The 21,977-nt window shown below is 38.7% G+C and overlaps 1 protein-coding gene across 3 annotated transcripts in view; it reads left to right on the forward strand.

Moving 5' to 3' along the window:
- Positions 1–19,712, forward strand: part of LOC126183238 (syntaxin-binding protein 5) — a 976,467-nt gene extending 956,755 nt beyond the window's left edge. For all 3 annotated transcript variants that reach the window (XM_049925028.1, XM_049925029.1, XM_049925030.1), the window contains one exon: positions 18,227–19,712. In XM_049925028.1, coding sequence (XP_049780985.1) covers positions 18,227–18,489 — 263 coding nt within the window. In that variant the 3' untranslated portion in view covers positions 18,490–19,712. The remainder of the gene's footprint in view (positions 1–18,226) is intronic.
- Positions 19,713–21,977: the final 2,265 nt, after the last annotated feature.

Below are 21,977 nucleotides of genomic sequence, written 5' to 3' on the forward strand. Positions count from 1 at the left end.
TTACATTTGAAACCGAAGCATGGAAAAGACCCACTGTGATTTAAAAAAAAAAAAAAAAAAAATCCTACTGAGATAATAGAAATTACTGCACACTCTGCTTTAAAAAGAACAGAGAAATGTTGGCAGATGAAAATTAGTAGAAATGCATTAGAGTATCAAAAGATTGATGTGATGTGCAAAGCATACAACTTCCTCTATCATACATTAGCAAAAGATATTACCAATAAAATCTGGTCTTATGTGAAATCACTAAGAGAGTTGAAGGCTTCTATTCAGCCACTTGTAGTCCAGACTGGTGTGGTAGTACAAGACAGCAAAGTGAAAACTAAAGTTTTAGTTTTGCATTTAAAAATCTTTGAAGCAGGAGGATCATGCAGTCGTACCATTGTTTGACCATCGCACAAAGTCCTGTATGGATGACACAAAAATGACCATCCATAACATTGGCTTCTCTCCCCTACAACATGAGATTTGCTTTTGTGTCAAATAAATTTATAATTTTATGGTTTTTTTTGTTGATATGATGTACATTTTTTTGTAATTCTACTCAACCTCCAGGTGGTATCTCTTTTATTTTCATGGGATTATAATAATTGTGTTTAAGTCTTAAATATTAATGCTCACCAGTATTGGCACCTGGTCACCTAGTAGTCTTCCTGAATGGTTCAATTGCCATAATGATTCAGTTTTACATTGTCTTGTGAGTAAAAGATGTGACTCCATGCCTACATATGACATGTTCACTTAAACCTTGGTATGTCTTCACATTGTACTTTGATATATTTTCTGTTTGTTCTTAGTGGTCAGTTAAATACTATTATGCACTATGTATTATTTGTGGTTCTTTTGAATTTTTCAGAAAGTAGTCGCTACGCAATCTTTGAGTTCTAGGTACTTTTATAGTATCCATTAAAACACTAGTACAGCCTTCAAATTACACTGAAGTGCCAAAGAAACTGGTATAGGCATACGTTTTCAAATACAGAGATACATAAACAGGCAGAATACAGTGCTGCGGTCTGCAATGCCTATATAAGACAACAAGTGCCTGACACAGTTGTTAGATCAGTTGCTGCTGCTACAATGGCAGATTATCAAGATTTAAGTAAGTTCAAATGTGGTGTTGTAGTCAGTGCATGAACGATGAGACACAGTATCTCTGAGGTAGTGATGAAGTGGGGATTTTCCCGTATAACCATTTCACATGTTTTTTGTGAATATCAGGAATTTAGTAAAACATCAAACCTCTGACACCACTGCATCTGGAAAAAGATCCTGCAAGAACGGGACCAATAGTGACTGAACAGAATGATTCAATGAGACAGAAGTGCAACCCTTCTGCAAATTGCTGCAAATTTCAATGCTGGGCCATAAACAACTGTCTGCATGCAAACCATTGAACAAAACATCATCAGTATGGGCTTTCAGAGCCAAAGGCCCAATCATATACTCTTGATGACTGAACAACACAAAGCTTTATGCCTCGGCTGGTCCTGTCAACACCGACATTGGACTGTTGATGACTGGAAACATACTGCCTGGTTGATGAATCTTGCTTCAAATTGGAGACAATTTCATAAGTCCATGGACACTGCATGTCAGCAGAGGACTGTTCAAGCTGTTGGAGGCTCTGTAATCATGTGGGGCATGTGCAGTTGGTGAGATATGGGACCCCTGATACATCTAGGTGTGACTGTGACAGGTGACATTTTCATAAGCATCCTGTCTGATCACCTGAATCTGTTCATGTCCATTGTGCATTCTGACAGATGTGGGTAACTCCAGCAGGACAGTGCAACACCCCACATGTCCAGAATTGATACAGAGTGGCTTCAGGAACACTCTTCTGAGTTTAAACACTTCCACTGGCCACCAAACTCACCAGACATGAAAATTATTCAGCTTATCTGGGATGGCTTGCAATGTGCTGTTCAGAAGAGGTCTACATCCCCTTGTACTCTTATGGATTTATGGACAGCCCTGAAGGATTCATGGTGTCCTCTAGCACTACTTCAGACATTAGTCAAAGCCATGCCACATTGTGTTGCAGAACTTCGGCGTGCTCGTGTGTGTGTGTGGGGGGGGGGGGGGCGGGGGGGGGGGGGGGGGGGTCACAATGTTAGGCACAGATGTACCAGTATCTTTAGCTCTTCAGTGTATGTGGTCCAAGCAACCTTTGCAACATGAGGGTGTACTAACTTGCTATTGAAAGTGTGTTGAGTGGTGGCAAGGAAGTCAGCATATAAAGATGGCCAGGATGGTTGTTTCTGTATAGTTCTTAATTGCACTGTTCATTTCATTTCTCCTCCTTTTAATTCAAATTTACTGTGCACTTTATCATTCGATCATCTCTGGAGTGAAGTTGGCACAGTGCTTATCAGTAATCTATCCGTGACCACCTCTTCCTTCATCTTTGCCATTCACTGTTTTCATATCGTGTAGGTCCTCCTCATCTGCACTTCCTCTCTGACCTTCCACAACCTGTCCATCTTCCCTACCCAAGGAAGGAACAAATAGTTGCAAAGGCACTTATAGTGTTTCGTAATCTTATATGTGTGTATTTGCAGAACTAAGAATTTCACCCTCTGAAGGTAATTACAGGCAGAAATTGTGTCTCATAATCTGATGCTTTTTTCAAGTGAAATTTCCTTTTGATATGCGAGATGATGCTGCAGAATTTGTATATTCACTTTCAGTAGGAACATTTTTTTCCATGGTGCTCTGTATTTGTTATATTGCATTGTAAATTAGCTACATAATGTTTGTGATGCATACTGTTTCAGTTAGGATTGAATCCTGCTTTTCCTGTCTGTGACTTAACAAATTTCATAATGACTTCTCTTTTTTTAAGGTAGAATAACAAGTACACTGTTCTTGGTCTACTGAATTTTTTACTTACCCTAAGAAGGGCACAATAAGCCAAAAACTAGTATGAAATAAACAAAAATGAACAGAACAAAAACACTGTACTTGTTATTCAATTTTGGAATTGTTGGAATTGTTCAACCAAAAGGTAATGGAAGAATCCAAAAAGAATTTCTCCTCTTCTTGGCTCATAGATTTACTAATAAATACAGAAGTTTGTAGCATCCACTGTAAAAGGTACTTTCATAAATGTCTCCTGTACATATGTTGGCATTTTGCTTTTGTTATTTCTTTTCCACAGTCAGATAGTGGACACAGTTGGAGAACACTAGTAATGCAACAGAACAGTTCAAGCAAAGATGTGAAAAGAAAAGCACCTGAAGACTAAAAAACACAGTCAAATACCACCAACAAACATAACACACACACACACACACACACACACACACACACACACACACGCGCGCGCAAAGTTCTACCCATGACTCATACATCTCACAGACACCAAACTTAGTGGTAGAGAAATGTAGCTATTGCAGAAATATTTAAAATAAAATGTGCATCACTCAGTCCAAAAAGTTCTGAGACTGATTTTATTCCTGGCATAAAAGCGATGTGTGGCATCTTGAACTAATAACTGTAAACAATAGTTGCGCAAGTGATCAGTCAGTTGTCAGCAGGTAGTGTTATAGTGCACATGTGGTCAAAGGGTGTCAATATTGGTGCAGATGGTGCTGGTTTTGTCGTTATCACAAATGCTAGTGGAGCAACATCTCAAAATTGAGTGTTAAAGACGTCCTCCAGGATATTTTGTAGCAGAGGAATGTATGAGCAAAGTCTCTCACATGCTTCTTGCCTCCCAAACTACAACAACTCATATGAGTGCAGTGCCTGTTGCCACATTTGGGAGGTGGGGATATACTAGACATGGCATACACCTGAGTGGGAGAGGGAAAAATAGGTTAGCTGAGTTTCTTGCAGGTAATATATGGTGTGGAGGGGAGGGGGCACCATCACACATAGCAAGATCCCTGTGGTTAGTGGTGTCAGAGGGGCACTTTTCTTAGGTTAAGATCATGATTCAGGCAGCACCCTGTTTTGAAAGAAACAAAAACATCAGAAGAGCCCCACAAAATGCTCAATATTGCACAGAAAAGTAAGATTAGCTTATGTCATCACAATATTAGCAGATTGTGTAGGAAAGTAGAAGAGCTTCTTGCCTTTCTGGAAAATTTAGAGACCTCTGAAAAGATAGACATCCTGTACCTGTGTGAGCAGCAAATAACCACAGGGTTTGATAAGTTAGATATAAGTGTGTGTGTGTGTGTGTGTGTGTGTGTGTGTGTGTGTGTGTGTGTGTGAGAGAGAGAGAGAGAGAGAGAGAGAGAGAGAGAGAGAGAGAGAGAGAATTAATGCGTTCATTTTTAATGGTAACTCTGTGTAGATCCCGACTGGGAAATTTTGGAGTATTTATTAGGAATCTGGGTGTAGGTTTTCTAAAGGGTTATGATAGTAAAAATTGTATGAGAACTGCATGTGGATCCTAAAACTTGGTCTCAGTAATTAACTTTCCAACACAGATGGATAAAGACAGTAGGATGTTTTCTTCGTTTTCTCTGATGAAGCTCAGAGTAAGAAAAACACTGTTTACTCAATAACAAATGCTCTCTCTGATTGTGATGCACAGTTGGTTAGGACAAATAACATAGTTCCTTAGAGTATGGATACTCCCCAGTGGAAATCAGTTAGAATAATTAATGACTACAGGACAAAAGCTTTTAAGAACAGTTTACAGGAGACGACATATGATGTCATTTATAATTAAACAAATGCTAACATAAAATTTAATCTAGTCAATGATAAATTCAGATCATTATTTGAAAATAGTTTTCTGCTTAAGCTAGACACAAAGGACTAATCTATCCAAGCATACATACAGATGCAGAAGAAATGGTAAACAAAGTTCTTAGAAGTATCATTGACTTGTTTTCTGTGAATGGTCTCAACCTCAATTTTAAAAAGACCCAACATATTCAGTTCTGCACATCTAGAGGCACTACACCAATGGTAAGTATAACACATGGTGAGGAAATAATAAATAGGGCGGAAACTTCAAAATTCTTAGGGGTCCATATTGATGAGAATTTAAGTTGGAATAAACATATTTTAGAGCTCCTAAAACAACATAGTTCAACTCCATTTCCATTTAGAATCACTGAAAATCATGTGGAGAGACAAATTGGTATGTTGAAATATTTGGCATATTTTCATTCAGTAATATCATGTGGAATAATGTTCTGGGGTAACCGCTCTTTTAGAAGGACAGTCTTCATTGTGGAAAAATGTGCTGTGATGATAATATGTGGTGCTCACTCATCTTGTAGATATTTGTTTAAGTAGTTGGGCATTCTCAATACTGGTTTGCAGTATATTTATTCCGTCATGAAGTTTGTTGTAAATAATCCCCTGCAGTTCAAAAGGAACAATGAAGTACATAATTAAAATACTGGAAGGAAAAAATTACATTCGTTACTCCACATTAAGATTGTCTTAGCACAAAAAGTGGTGCACAATGCTGCAACAAAAATTTTTGGTTATTTACCCAGTAAAATAAAATGTCTGACAGACAGCAAAGTAAAATTTGATAACAAACTGAAAAAGTTTCTCGTTGACAACAGCTTCTATTCCATAGAAGAATTTCCATTATTGTAATGTATAAAAGGTGGTGGGTAGGAATTACTAACTCATATCTACATATCTTTTTTTACTTTTGTTTAAAAAAAAAGTAGAGATGTTCAGAACGTAACTTTGTGTACAAATTATTTTGTGGTGTGAATGTATAATGACTTGTTCCACATCATTACAATCTATTGTGCAAAATGACCCATGGAATATGTTACTAACTTACTTACTTACAACAATAACAATGTGTAGAAGCCTGCTGTGACTTGAGTGAAATGCAACATGCAAATAATTCCATTCTGAAAAAATTGTTTTTGGTGATGAGACTTGGTGTTACAAACATGAACCTACCACAAAATGACAAAATGCAGAAATTCTCATGAAGGGTCAGCACTTCAATGACATAACTGACTCTGAAGGTGCTGCGATATATAAGTTGAATGACATCCAAAAGAAGGGCTTTTCTGATAGTTTAACAGGGCTATATGAACATTCAGTGCATTCTGTTCAAGTGGGGGGCGAAGGGGCAGGGGGAGACTATGGAAAGCACCTGATATCAAGACCACCTTCATAACTTTTTCTCTGTTTTTGATTAATTCAGTTTCAAAACTTTTTAGACTGATGAGGTACACAAAAGTAAATGTATACTTCACAGAAAATCTGGTTACAGAATCTGAGAATATTGTCCTAAAGACAGGGGGAGGATCCAAGCACCATGAACATAGGTCTAACAAGAGAATTAATGGGCAAAGAAATGAAAACCACCATGTATATAAGACAAGAAAACACTAAAAACAAGAGAGACACCTGCAGAATTTAAAACTCAGAAAACACCTGGAGAAAAAGTAAATAAGGAAACCATTGTTGCAACAAAGTTACGCAAGTGGAATATGGTGGTTCTTATGCATAAACAAGAGTACATGAATGGAACACAAGAATTTATTACAGGGAATAAAATTATCACACTAAAGTCAGATCCAACAAACATGTTCCACACAAAAATGAAAAATGTTATGATGCCTACAGGACACATACTTGATGAGATACAGAAAGCACTTATTTCATATATAGAACCTCACGATCCAAAACATGGTAGCCAATGGAGATTTTATGTAGTGAACACAATTGTGAGACTAGTCATAGATTACAGCATCCACATAATTATACCCTTGCTAGACACATGTTAAACACCAAAACAAACACACACACACACACACACACACACACACACACACACACACACACACACACACAACAGTACAAAACACAAATGAGGAGACAGTGAAGGGACAATTATTCCATAGTTCTGCTACTGCTAGTCTCCAACCAATGGAAGGAAGATGACACAGAATGTTGCATGAAGTCCATTACTCATTCTCAGATGGAAAGGCATAGATTTGAAGGGGTTATAATGTCCTGGGTGCACTGTATGGAGATTCTGCCTTGTTGAGCTCAGATGCCAACTGAAACCTTGACAACAAGTATGCCTGCGCTCATGTTTCCAAGCAGTCCAACATCAGGTCACTCTCTCACCTGAATGTCCACAAACTAGGTTATTGCATGATTCAACCCACCAAACCAATGGAGACCCATAATACGACCCATTTCAAACTCTGTCAGATACTGATAATGCTGTCTCACAAGAGTATGTGGCATCTCCATGTCTTTCACAGTGATTATTCAAAATCTGACACTCTTCACGCCCCTTACATACTGTAGTAGCCCTGGTAACAATGCTAAACGTGAACACCACTAATGCACTCTGGTGGCCAATCTACCTGTCACTCAGAATTTTAACTCTAATTATTTACATACCTGCCAAGTGCACAAAGTTATATTGACATCTAACTATGTCTGCTTGATGCTTCACTTTTTTTGTCAGGCAGTATGTACGTCCTCTCTGATCACAATGAACAGTTCCTCACCACAAACAAAGTAAATTCACAGAGAAAAGCAGATTTCATTTGAAGAAACTTCAGGGTTATAAAAAACACACACACACACACACACACACACACACACACACAAAGTGCATTGAAATTTATTGTAAAATGGAAAAGGGGTGATCCATGACTCACAAACCCCACAGACACCAAACTCAAAGATGGTAAAATGTAGTTATTGTTTTAAATCTTTCTACAGTGTACATCACTCATTCGAAAAGTTCTGAGACATATTTTATTCCTGGCATAAAAGCAAGGTGTGGCGGCTTGAACTAACAACTGTAAACAACAGATGCACATTTGATCAGTCAGTTGTCAGCAGGCAGTGGACATGTGGTCAAAGGGTGTCAATGTTGTTGTCATTGTTGGTACAAATCCTAGTGAAGCACATCTGTAAATAAAGTGTTCAAGACATTCTCCGGAATGTTTTGAGGAAAAGAAAAGTCTGTGCAGAGTCTGTCCCACACACCTTGCCTCCCAAACAACAACAACAACAACAACTACTACTACTACTACTACTACTACTACTACTACTACTGTGCTGTTGCTTGACTGAAATGCAATATGCGAACAGTTCTTTTCTAGGAAAAAATCATCATGGGTGACGAGACTTGGTGTTAACAATATGAAGCTATCACAAAAAGACAAAGTGCAGAAATTCACATGAAAGGTCAGCATTTTGAAAACATAACATAACTGACACAACTCACTGTGACATATAAGTTGAACAAACCCTGACTGGGATCATTTGATATCTTTGCTGCTACGTATAGCTCCCAAAAAAGGACTTCCCTGACAACTCACATGGCTAGCACATTACAGCAGGTCTATATAACAACAGTTACTACACAGGAAAATTAAAGAATTGCTAAGTCACTGGAAAGTAAAAATGCTACTGGAGATGACAATGTTCCTATTTGGTTATTAAAATACTGCTGCAGCCATGAAAGTCAAATCCTATGCCATATTTTTGACGTGTTGTTTAAACAAGCAATAAATCCTGAAAGACCAAAGTGTGCAGTTGTAACTCCAGTATAGAAGAAGGGATACAGAGACTTCTATCTATCAGCCTGTCTCATTACTCATAGGTTTTTCTAAGCTTTTAGAGAAATTAATATATGCCAGGATAGTTAGGCACCTGAGTGACCATAATATCATCAGTGAATGTCAGTTTGGATTTCAGAAGAGGTTATCAGCAAAATATTTGCATCTACTAACAATGTTTTGGAGTCTACCAATAAAAAGCTGAAGATGGTGGGAATATTTTGTGACCTGCAAAAGCATTTTACTGTGTCACTCACCAAATACTTTTACACAAAGCTAAGTACTTACAGAAAAGTGGTACAGCTGGGAAGTGCTTGATTCATGCCTTTCTAGCAGAAAGCAGAAAGTTATATTGAATAAGTAGCAGAATGCAGAAAGTTATTTGAATAGTGGAGAAAGTGCCTCAACATCATCAAAATGTGGTACCATCACATGTTTAGTGCCTCAAGCTCCAATTCTGGTTTCCTACTTTTTATTATTTTTATAAATGATTTACCTCTTTGTACAGAATAATGTAAATTTATTGTCTTTGCTGATGACACTATAGTACATATCAATAGTTCATCAGACAAATTTAAGGTGTCAGTAAATAAAGTTTTTATAGATATTGTGAACTGGTTTAACATACCTGTTCATTGTGTTAAGTACAGTAAAACAATCTTTATTCAGTGTTGCAAAACCTCTAAAGATTAAGAGATTGGAAGAAAACTGGACGATTTGCGGATAACTAGGATGGATACTTGATGGATAACTGGGTCTACTTACCAAACTGGTCAAGCCACATCCTAGATCTGCTTTATGCACTGCATGCTTTTATAGGTATATAGAATTTATTAAATCACTTTTTATGGGTATTTTCATGCCATTATGGTTTATGGAATCATCTTTTGGGGAGATCTTCTTAAAGAACTCGAAGTTCTGCACAATATATACAGGGTGTCTCTCCTAAGAGATGTTAGGTGCATTTTCTCTACTGTTTTGGTAGATATTTGCAATTTCTTTTTTGCAACACATAGCTGGAGTAAGCCAAAACAGATGTTGCTCATCACATCTTTCATGCAACACCCAGTGTTGATCGAAAGTGTCGGTTTGTTTCCCATTAAAAACAAAATGATTTTTTAAATAGTAATTTTACGTGCCCATTCAATAGAGCAGTGCCAGATTAGTCTATTGTTTTATCAATGTGTATTAACAGGGGCAGTAAAACACGAAGAGTAACCAGTACTCCAGACAGAAGCGGTGCTCATTCACTGCAGGAGTATTGATTATCCTTCATGTTTTACTGTTCCTGTTAATACACATCAGTAACATGAATAAAGTACTGTACTAATTGGGGGCCACTCTATTGAAAGGGTATGTTACACTCAACTTTTAAAATAATTTTGCTTGTAATGGGAAACAAATCAATGCTTTCCATCAATGCTGGGCACCATATGAAAGATGCGATGAACAGTATTTGTTTGGACTGACTCCAGCTACATGTGGCAAAACACCAGTGAAACTGCACTTCATGCTCCATAGAAGAGACACATGGTATATATATTCTGTGGTATGTTTCATTAGGGAAAAAACCAAGAGTCAATTGGAGTCATTACACTAGAAGAAATAAAGGCATCCACTAGGAGCATACAAACCTCTGAGTATGGTACAAAATATTTTTAATCCCTCCCTTCAAAAATTAAATCTATAGTTGATGATTAACTCAAGGCAGTTCCTATTTCAAGGATTCTTCTACAGTATAGAAAAGTTCCTGAACCATAGTGTATAATATCCATGTAAATGTAAACATTCAGGTACATTCCCACATCCTTATTTGTGTGCATGTTTGTTTATTATTATAAGCATATTTAAATACTTTATTTTTCCATTCACAGCACTGATCACCAGAACATAAAATAAATAACCCAACAAACAAATTTACAGGAAAATCACCATAACAGATGTCAGACACCAAACCACCCACAGTCTCAAAAACAGTCAGCTCTTAGATGCAAGCTCCACAGAGTGTATAGATTTCCGCCAGAGAAGCCCAACTACAGTAAGGAGCTAGACATAATAACTGAAATAGCAAAAAAAAAAAAAAAAAACACAATGGATGCTGAGAATCTCTGGTTACAAAATTAAAAAATAAAACAAGCCAGAAAAATGAAGCTACATGCCACACAAAACCAGAGACCCACTACACTCATGACAAAATCGCACACCAACAACATTACTCCACAACAAGGACTTGCCACACTAATATGAAAAGGTTTTTCATAATGGAGAAGGAGGTCTCAAGGCTCATAGCAAAAGTGAAAAAAGGAACATTTTGCAAAAGCCTATATTCTATGTTCAGTATTCTCACAGTTTATGACATGTATATTCTGGAAACAGTTAAGCTAGTGAAAGAAGTTACTAAGGTCACAAATAGGAACATGGAAATTTACAATCATGATACAGATTTTCAGATGGCTAACAGAAGATTAACCATAATAGCAAAATGCCCCAATGTCAAAGGATATGTTTTTCATATTTTCTTACCAAATGAAGTTAAGATGTTGCTGGGAGATAATTGTAAAAAGTGGCTCAGGCAATGGCTTACTCAGAAATGCATGCATAACTAGGATTTAACATCAATGATAATGTAAGAAGCAGTCCTGTACCAGCAAGAAGCACAGTAATTGTAGCATATTATAAAATACTTTTTATTTATAAGTGTAAAAATACATACATTGTTAACTATGCTATCCATGTAAAACTATGTGTTATGAGCACATAATAAATATAAAAAAAGCATCACAACTCTAAAACTCAACAGAAAAACTGGTACACACTCACATATGCAAATAAAATAACACACACAACTGTTAACAGCCTAAGGAAACAAGGAAGTACAGAAACATTTAAAGAGAGAGGATGACACTGACATAGATTTTAAAAAGTCTGGCATTTGCCAACTTTAATAAAACAGCTACAATGCTTTGTACTTGAAATAGATCAGCAGGAACATTTGAAGTAAGATGCAAAGATCATAATAGAGTATGAAATATGGCACCAGTCATTCAACGTTTGCCAAGCACCTCTAACATGAAAACCAAAACCCTAGCACAACAGAAACAGACATGAAAATAATTATATTTGGCAACAAAGAAACACTTACTAACAGTACCAGAAAATTTCTAAATTCTAAAAGTAATCACAGAAAATAAACACATACTAAATGGTGAAACAAACATTAGCAACCAAACATTATTTAAGCTACTAAAAGTGTAACCAGTAAACAGTAACCCATCTCTAGTCGCTGTAAAAACATTGTGACCTAATCTGGGCAGCCATACTCACTCATGAACACTCCATTACAGTACCATAAAGAAACAGCTTTAGCAAAGTAATACTTTGAGTGCATGCGTTCCCCTCCTCCTCCTCCTCCTCCTCCTCCTCCTCCTCCTCCACCACCCCTGCCCTGACACACACATATGTATGTGCAAGGACATGGGCACACCAAACATGAGTACTAAAAGTAAATTTAAGCTTGAGAAATGTTTGACATCTTGTTAAACTAACATCTAAACAAAACCACATTGTTAGAGTGACCACTGATGATGGTTTTGTGTAAAGCAAATTTATTTGGCCTAAATATGATAAGGTATAGTTGTTGCAATGGCATAACCTCCATATTATTTGTTTCTTATTCAGAGTGATCACATATAACATAGGGGTACTAGAGATGTACGTGCTACATGCCATATTGGGAGCCAACATTTATTGCCTAATTCAGTTATATGCACTAAGTGCTGTATGTTTGGTTTGCTTCCTGGTGCTGTCTTACACCTGCATCCTGCTTCAGCCTGTGCTGAATATATCTGATGTATCTGCAGTGACAATACCACCTGTCATTAGACAGATATCATCAAAGAGACAAAATAAACAGTGATTATAATGATTAGAGATTCCTACTGTGATGTTTCTCTGAGTATGAATTATTCCATTGACAGATACACAAAGTCCGTAAGTTGCTTTCTTTGGTACAGGATACTCTGAATTGTGGCGCTGGATCAGAGCCCATCCAAGCTAATACCACACATATTCTGTCAGGGACTGATTTAGACATTTTACTGGCCATAAGAGCATGTCAGCTTCATAGACACATAGACGCAAGAGACATGTGGACAAGCATTGTCCTCTTGAAAATTGCCACCACGATATTGTTCCATGAGATGTAACACATGAGGACACAGGATGTCTGTGACGTGCTGTTGTGCCATCAGAGTTCCCTCAGTCACATTCATACCCAATGACTCGCCACACCATGGTGCCAGGAATAACATTTCTGTCCCTCTCTAAAACATTGGAAGAATGAGACCTCATCTTAGGTCTCTGCCACACTTTCCAACAATGATAATCCAGGGCAGTGCTGCCATTCACCAGCAGGCTGTGCTCTCTGGTCACAGCATCAGTCTGGATGCAGCCATTTCTGTTGTGTTAATGGCAGCCTATGCATGGGACACTAATTCCGTAATCCAGCTACTGCTAGTCTCCAACCAATGGTGTAAGCTGACACAGCATGTTGTAGGGAGCCCATTACTTGTTCTCGAATGGCAGATAAAGATGTGAAGAGGTTACACTGTGCTTGGTGCACAGTGAAAGTATACCTGTCCTTACATTCCCATGCCATCCAACATCAGGCCATTGTCACATGCAAATGCACCACAAAGTTGGGTATTGCACAATTCAACCAGCTGGCCAAATGGAGAACTACAATGAGGCCCACTTCAAACTGTGCCAGATGCAGATAATGCTTCCTCACTAGAGTACATTACATTTCTGTGTCTGTAGCAGTGATTACTCAACATCCAATGCTGCTTCTTGTGCCCCTTGTTTACTTTACCAGGCCTGGTAACTACACTACATATGAACAACACTATTGCACTCTGGTGGCCAATCTACCTATCATGGAATTTTGTAACTCTAATCATTTACATATCCACTGATGGTGTGTATGTGTATGAAGTTATGTCAACATTGAGTCATGGCTTCTGGATGCTTAACTTTTCTGTCAGGCAGTGTATTTCAAATACACTCCTGGAAATGGAAAAAAGAACACATTGACACCGGTGTGTCAGACCCACCATACTTGCTCCGGACACTGCGAGAGGGCTGTACAAGCAATGATCACACACACGGCACAGCGGACACACCAGGAACCGCGGTGTTAGCCGTCGAATGGCGCTAGCTGCGCAGCATTTGTGCACCGCCGCCGTCAGTGTCAGCCAGTTTGCCGTGGCATACGGAGCTCCATCACAGTCTTTAACACTGGTAGCATGCCGCGACAGCGTGGACGTGGACCGTATGTGCAGTTGACGGACTTTGAGCGAGGGCGTATAGTGGGCATGCGGGAGGCCGGGTGGACGTACCGCCGAATTGCTCAACACGTGGGGCGTGAGGTCTCCACAGTACATCGATGTTGTCGCCAGTGGTCGGCGGAAGGTGCACGTGCCCGTCGACCTGGGACCGGACCGCAGCGACGCACGGATGCACGCCAAGACCGTAGGATCCTACGCAGTGCCGTAGGGGACCGCACCTCCACTTCCAGCAAATTAGGGACACTGTTGCTCCTGGGGTATCGGCGAGGACCATTCGCAACCGTCTCCATGAAGCTGGGCTACGGTCCCGCACACCGTTAGGCCGTATTCCGCTCACGCCCCAACATCGTGCAGCCCACCTCCAGTGGTGTCGCGACAGGCGTGAATGGAGGGACGAATGGAGACGTGTCGTCTTCAGCGATGAGAGTCGCTTCTGCCTTGGTGCCAATGATGGTCGTATGCGTGTTTGGCGCCGTGCAGGTGAGCGCCACAATCAGGACTGCATACGACCGAGGCACACAGGGCCAACACCCGGCATCATGGCGTGGGGAGCGATCTCCTACACTGGCCGTACACCACTGGTGATCGTCGAGGGGACACTGAATAGTGCACGGTACATCCAAACCGTCATCGAACCCATCGTTCTACCATTCCTAGACCGGCAAGGGAACTTGCTGTTCCAACAGGACAATGCACGTCCGCATGTATCCCGTGCCACCCAACGTGCTCTAGAAGGTGTAAGTCAACTACCCTGGCCAGCAAGATCTCCGGATCTGTCCCCCATTGAGCATGTTTGGGACTGGATGAAGCGTCGTCTCACGCAGTCTGCACGTCCAGCACGAACGCTGGTCCAACTGAGGCACCAGGTGGAAATGGCACGGCAAGCCGTTCCGCAGGACTACATCCAGCATCTCTACGATCGTCTCCATGGGAGAATAGCAGCCTGCATTGCTGCGAAAGGTGGATATACACTGTACTAGTGCCGACATTGTGCATGCTCTGTTGCCTGTGTCTGTGCCTGTGGTTCTGTCAGTGTGATCATGTGATGTATCTGACCCCAGGAATGTGTCAATAAAGTTTCCCCTTCCTGGGACAATGAATTCACGGTGTTCTTATTTCAATTTCCAGGAGTGTAGTACAGTTCATCGAATTCAACAGAGTGTAAGGGAAGTGATGTGTCACTTAAAGAGATTTTTATAGTTCAAAGGGCACTGTAGAATTGTATATAGCCGAACAACTCATACTGACCATGTTTAATGTTACACTAAACCCATAGGTTATACAGTGTGCTTACTAGTTACTTGGAAGAGTCCAGTATCTGTTTGAGAACATGTTACACATTAATGTCAGTTTCTTCACCACGTTATTTACAAATTTCACACACATGTCTAAGTCCTGCGAGTATAGACATCATACATAGCACAAAGGAGCTCCTACCCATCTTGAAATGGGACTCAAACCAGAAGCTTCACCTTGATGAGGCAGGAATGCTGTATCCAGATCGTGGAGGCTGATTGTGGTAGTGTCATGTACAGTATATTTCTTATTTCACAGAAAACTGAATACTTGTCACAAGAGGAAGTGGAGAGATTTTTTTTGTCTGTAATACACACTCTTGGTCTTTTCATTTTTGAATCCCTTCACGGAGGTGTTCTTAAAATTCAGGTACTTGACTATGTGTTTACTTTAACAAAATTTGTGACAAAGTAAGCTTAAACTAATTAGTCTCACATCTTCTACCCTGATAGAAGCAGGGCTCTTTTTTCACTATTCTCTTTCACCCCTCACTTGTATATCCTAAATACTTATGTTATTAATCTCATCTGCTCCATGACTGCTTCCTTCTCAATGAGGATTAGAGAGCAAAATTTGTTTAATGGTCAGCTATAGTATGAACGTGGTAACATAACTCATCACTTGGCCCTCTTACATTTTATTCTATAACTAAATTTGCTATGCAGCTTATTGATCTCTGTGACGTTTTTTGCATAATCTACATTTCTGAAGTAGAACATCCACAATTTTGTGCTTTTCATTTGCAATCCATGAAAGAACTTCTTAGTGACACCCCAGTGCCACCTTGCCTCCCCCCCAGCCCCCCACTCTCTCTCTCTCTCTCTCTCTCTCTCTCTCTCTCTCTCTCTCTCTCTCTCTCTCTCTCTGTCATATCCAGTAACCACATTGCCACCAAAATCCAAGATCTATAGTTTTCAAAATATTCCCAGTTTCTCTCATCTTCAGTACCCTCACTGCCACCAAAATCTATAGTTTTCAAAATGTTCCTAGTTTAATTATATCACTGAAATTTAAATAAAGAATTGCATCACAAATAAAATCATCCACCTCTTCTCTACAAATTATAATTCTTCAAACCTCAAGAAAATGGAGAAGATTAATGTTCTCCTGACATTGAGGACTTATGAATGGAGCTCTAGCTCATGTGGACAGTGGTAGTGGAGAGAGTTGGGTCTGATCTACCTGAAGTAACCATCCTGCATTGTCCTAAAATGATTAATATTATCAATGAAAACCTAAATCTAGAAGACTAGGCAGGAATTTTGAATGTACTGTATTCCCTCTGCAGCAATTATAATTAGTGGGCTTTACAGTGTTTCATAAAAGTTACACTATGTGATCAAAAGTATCCAGTCACCTGGCTGAAAATGACTTACAAGTTCGTGGTGCCCTCCATTGGTAATGCTGGAATTCAATATGGTGTTGGCCCAACGGTAGCCTTGATGACAGCTTCCACTCTCACAGGCATATGTTCAATCAGGTGCCGGAAAGTTTCTTGGGGAATGGCAGCCCATTCTTCATGGATTGCTGGACTGAGGAGAGGTATCGATGTCAGTCGGTGAGGCCTGGCATGAAGTCGGCATTCCAAAACAACCCAAAGATGTTCTATATGATTCAGGTCAGGACTCTGTGCATGCCAGGCCATTACAGGGATGTTATTGTCGTGTAACCACTCTGCCACAAGCCGTGCATTATGAACAGGTGCTCAATCTTATTGAAAGATGCAATCGCCATCCCCGAAATGCTGTTGAACAGTGGGAAGCAAAAAGGTCCTTAAAACATCAATGTAGGCCTGTGCTGCGATAGTGCCATACAAAACAACAAGAGGTGCAAGCCGCCTCCATGAAAAACATGACCACACCATAACACCACCACCTACACATGCTGGCAGATGACGTTCAACAGGCACTCATCATACCTTCACCCTGCCATCGGATTGCCACATTGTGTACCGTGATTTGTCACTCCACACAACATTTTTCCACTGTTCAGTCATCCCATGTTTATGCTCCTTACACCAAGCGAGGCATCGTTTGGCATTTAATGGCATAATATGTGGCTTATGAGTAGCTGCTTGACCATGAAATCAAAGTTTTCTCACCTCCTGTCTAACTGACATACTACTTGTAGTGGATCCTGATGCAGTTTGAAATTCTTCCATGATGGTGTGGATAGATATCTGCCTATTCTACATTACGACTCTCTTCAACTTGTCGGCGGTCTCTGTCAGTCAACAGACGAGGTTGACCTGTACACTTTTGTGCTGTAAGTGTCCTTTCACGTTTCTACTTCACTATCAGATTGGAAACAGTGGACCTAGGGATTTTTAGGAGTGTGGAAATCTCATATACAGATGTAAGACACAAGTGACACCCAATCGCCTGACCACGTTCGAAGTCCGTGAGTTCTGTGGAGCACCCCATTCTGCTCTCTCATGATATCTAATGACTACTGAGGTCACTGATATGGAATACCTGGCAGTAGGTGGCAGCACAATGCACCTAGTATGAAAAAGTATGTTTTTGGGGGGTGTTCGGATACTTTTGATCACATAGTGTATGTGAGAGTAATGAAAAGCTGAACATGTTTGCAGTACATGAAGTAAAATATGCTGTCATTGATAAAAGCTACATCTTTTAGGTCCAGTAATTGTATACAGAAAGGTTACCATTCAATTATGTACATAAAAATTAATTGTAACCATTTCTCAGCATATAGACTGTACCCTTTTTTAACACACAAACTCAGTTATCACCCACCAGTTACCATTAGGTATAGAAACAAAAATACAGTCATCTCCACATTGTACTTCACACAAACTATGTCATGTAGCATAGTGGTGATTAATTTTTATTACCTTGGATGGCAGTCCCAATTACGAATGCTATCTCAAAGTTTTAACATATTCCAGTGAAAGACATGAATCAACTTCTAACAAAGTGTGGTAATGTTTGATCTTTATTTCACCATTATCAGCTGTTCTAGGATAATATGTATTTTCTGTGCAATCTGCAAGTTTTTTTGTCATCCTTTTATTCTTCTTCTTCTCAGTTGGTGAAGCAAGTGGCAGAGCTTCTCGTAGTGTGGCCAAGCACATTCCGGGACCTTCTGCTAACATACAAGAAATGGGTCAACGAGTTGGGACTGTGACTGGCGAAATAAGTCGAGCCCATCAGTTGATGGTGGAACGAGGGGATAAGCTATCCCAGTTAGAGGAGAGGTCAGCACGAATGATGTCAGAAGCTGAGAACTTTTCACAGTCAGCACATAATTTGATGCTCAAATATAAAGACAAAAAATGGTATCAGCTGTGAAATAATGGGGCACAAAAGTGGTGAAAATTTTTAAGGCTTTCTCCAAAGTCACTTGAAGAAATTGTTCTACCAAAGCAGCATAAAAATGTGGAATTTGTACGTAGTTTGTAAATATGTTTTGCATAATGTTTTGTGAAAAACTTAAATACCTCTTAAGGATATTCAAACATATGCCTTGCGTGGTAGTATCAGATTTTAGGAAGGTTTTCACATTACATTCAGAAGTATTTAAACTCTTTTAAACAGTTAAACTTAGCTCTGCAATAGAATGTTTGATTCGATTGATTAAAAGTCAAGGAATTTAATAATCTGTGACATAGAAATCTCTATCAGGCCACAGAAGTAATTGCAGTTGTGAAAAAAGAATTAATGTCACTGTTAAAAAGGACGTGAACATTGTTACATACCATAATTTACTATGTAAAAAGTGAAATGCAATATTTTAAACTGTTTCATGCCTTTTGTTCACTTTTTACTTTCTTCCACAATCCTGTTCCTGATCCTGTATCCCAAAATACCATAAACTAGTGCATCAGAGTTGATCCAAATCAAGCAAAAATTGTTATGTTAGGATGTTATATTCACTACAAAGAAATTTTAAAATGTACAGTAATGTGGTACAAATTCTATCATTATTTTTGAAAGAAAGATAGTACATGAATGTCAGGTTTAAGAGAAAAAAAATAACAGAAAAAGACTAACAAATAAAATAAAATATTCTTCCGTTTACATTGAACCAAAATTGGAAACAAATGTTGAATGTGGTCAGGGATTGATGTGTACAATGCCAGTTTTATAATTGTTAGTGTATTGCATTTCAGTTAATAAGGTATACATATTACTTTAGAGCATGGTATTGGTTACCTGGTTAATGGTGTATACATGTGACAACAATGTGATATCTACTTCAACCATTATTCAAAGATAAAAGTCCCGCAGGCGGGCTGTTGTGAATGTCCTGTCACAGAAGTGTGTGGGGCCAAATACCACAAACTATGTGGCTTTGTGCCAGCTTGTAAATACTTCAGTGTGCTGATTGTTAGAATAAAATGTATTTATTTATATCTGAATGTGAGAAATAACATTTGTGTGTGACTGATAGTGTGATTTTGGAACTGTACATATACTCAAAGGGTTGAAAATGCATGTATATGTGTGTATGTGTGTGTTGAGGAGAGGGGACAAGAGAGAGAGAGAGAGAGAGAGAGAGAGAGAGAGAGAGACTTCATGCCTGCAGTACTTAAGGAGGAACCTACAAATGCAGTATGTTATAACAGTGAAGAGAGAGATTTATCTAAGGCAGGGGTAAGTAGGATAATTTGTAATTACATTATGAAAATCTCTGTGGCAGCAATAAAGCAGAGAATTCATACATGGCTAATTCACAAGAACAGAGGTGGTAATTCTGTTGTACTGTGTAGTGAAGGTTTTCTTTCTTTAAAAAAAAAAACAAATCATGGAATTTGTCATCAACAAATAAAGTTTCATGAGGGATTGCTGCAATAGATCAGTGTGTCTGTGTGTGTTTATAGCCCTCTCCAATTTCTTTATTGATGTGGAGATGTTTATACTTCAACATATGTAAATGTACCTAAGTGCATGTATATCTTTCAAGTAATACAGAAATATTATTTGTGGTATGACAATGAAGTGGTTGTTATTGAAATTAAAAATTACTTAGCTGTTATATGTGTAACAGGATTTGATTTAAAGTTTTTAGTGTGATATGTGAAAGATCTTCATTAACATTTGAAGCATAGTTGGAGATGTGTTATTGTTTGAAACTTTTATTGTGTTTCTTAGTTTCTGATGTTTGTTTTTAACATCAAAAAATATAATGTTAGTTTCATGTCAGTCTGGTTATTTGTTACACTGTTAAGCTTTCAAAGAAATTAATAATTGATTTCATTTGGTAAACTGCAACATATTTCATTTTGTAACTGCAACATAAAGGCAGTTTTTATTTCCTTGTTGCTGTTTAAATGTTGATGTAATTCTCTGTAGAAGAAAAATGAAATTTCTTGCAGATGAGTAAAAAGTCTGTCTCTAGTTTAAGTAAAAGCATTTGAAAGATGTTCTTCCCTTGAAACGGCATGTGAACATGTAAATAGAATGAGGTTTTTTATCAATGAGAACATTTTGTTAATGGCATTATTAAACTGTTTTAAAAGAATGGTGAATACTGTTAACTGGAAGTATGAATGTAAAGATAGAAATACAGAACATATTTTGTATTTTGTTATCTGAATTAAATTTGTTTATGCCACAGTCTAGTGTTGTTGCATTTGTGAATTTCAAATATATTTTAATGTGGCTGTTTCCATTGTATTTTTAAACATTCATAATCATAGTATGCTATATAAATAAATGAGTAATCATTTCATCATAGTGTTCATTGTATTAAAAACCAGTTATGACATCAGTATTTTTATATTGTCCACTAGAATTTAGATTATAACATTGAAAATTGACGTGTTGTCCTATATCTTGTTTTAGATTGGCAAAACTAAGAGGAGACCATCTGTACACAATACTGTTACGCACATGGTATGCTTGATAAGTTGCCAGGACAAATTTGTTTCCACTCTGATATGAATAACTATATCAGCTCCTTTGACTCAATGTTACATTGTTACTGAGTCCACTGCAGAATATAAAATACCACATTTTAGGTAACTGTGCTAAGAAGTAATAGTATATTATCTCACTTCCTCTCAAAAGTGACACTTACTAACTCATTAGGTAAGTTTCAGACTATAGGCTTAAATGGTTCAGAGATACAGCCTCAATTGATCCTCTGTTTTAGTAAATGATGTGATGAATGTGGTACTTGTTTTAAAATTGCACATTTCAAAAAAAGTTTTGTATCAGTTCCGAGAGTTCCGGAACCTGTACAGGAAATTGGAATAGAGATCAACATAAACATTATTTATGCCTGTTTTATTTCCCATGAAAACCACACATTGCAAGTTGTACCACCATACAGCAAGACCTTCAGAGGTGGTGGTCTAGATTGCAGTACACACTGGTACATCTAATACCCAGTAGCATGTCCTCTTGCATTGATTCATGCCTGTATTCTTTGTGGCATACTACCCACAAGTTCATCAAGGCACTGTTGGTCCAGATTGTCCCACTCCTTAATGGGGATTTGGCATAAATCCCTCAGAGTGATTGGTGGGTCACGTCATCCATAAACAGCCATTTTCAACCTATCCCAGGCATGTTCGATAGGGTTCATGTCTGGAGAACATGCTGGCCACTCTAGTTGAGTGACGTCATTATCCTGAAGGAAATCATTCACAATATGTGCACACTGGGGGTGCGAATTGTCATCCATGAAGATGAATGCCTCGCCAATATGCTGCTGATATGGTTGCACTATCGGTTGGAGGATGGCATTCACGTATTGTACAGCTGTAACGATGTCTTCCATGACAACCAGTGGTGTACACTGGCCCCACATAATGCCACCCCAAAACATTAGG

The sequence above is a fragment of the Schistocerca cancellata genome, chromosome 4, assembly GCF_023864275.1.
Source record: "Schistocerca cancellata isolate TAMUIC-IGC-003103 chromosome 4, iqSchCanc2.1, whole genome shotgun sequence".
Lineage (NCBI taxonomy): Eukaryota > Metazoa > Arthropoda > Insecta > Orthoptera > Acrididae > Schistocerca > Schistocerca cancellata.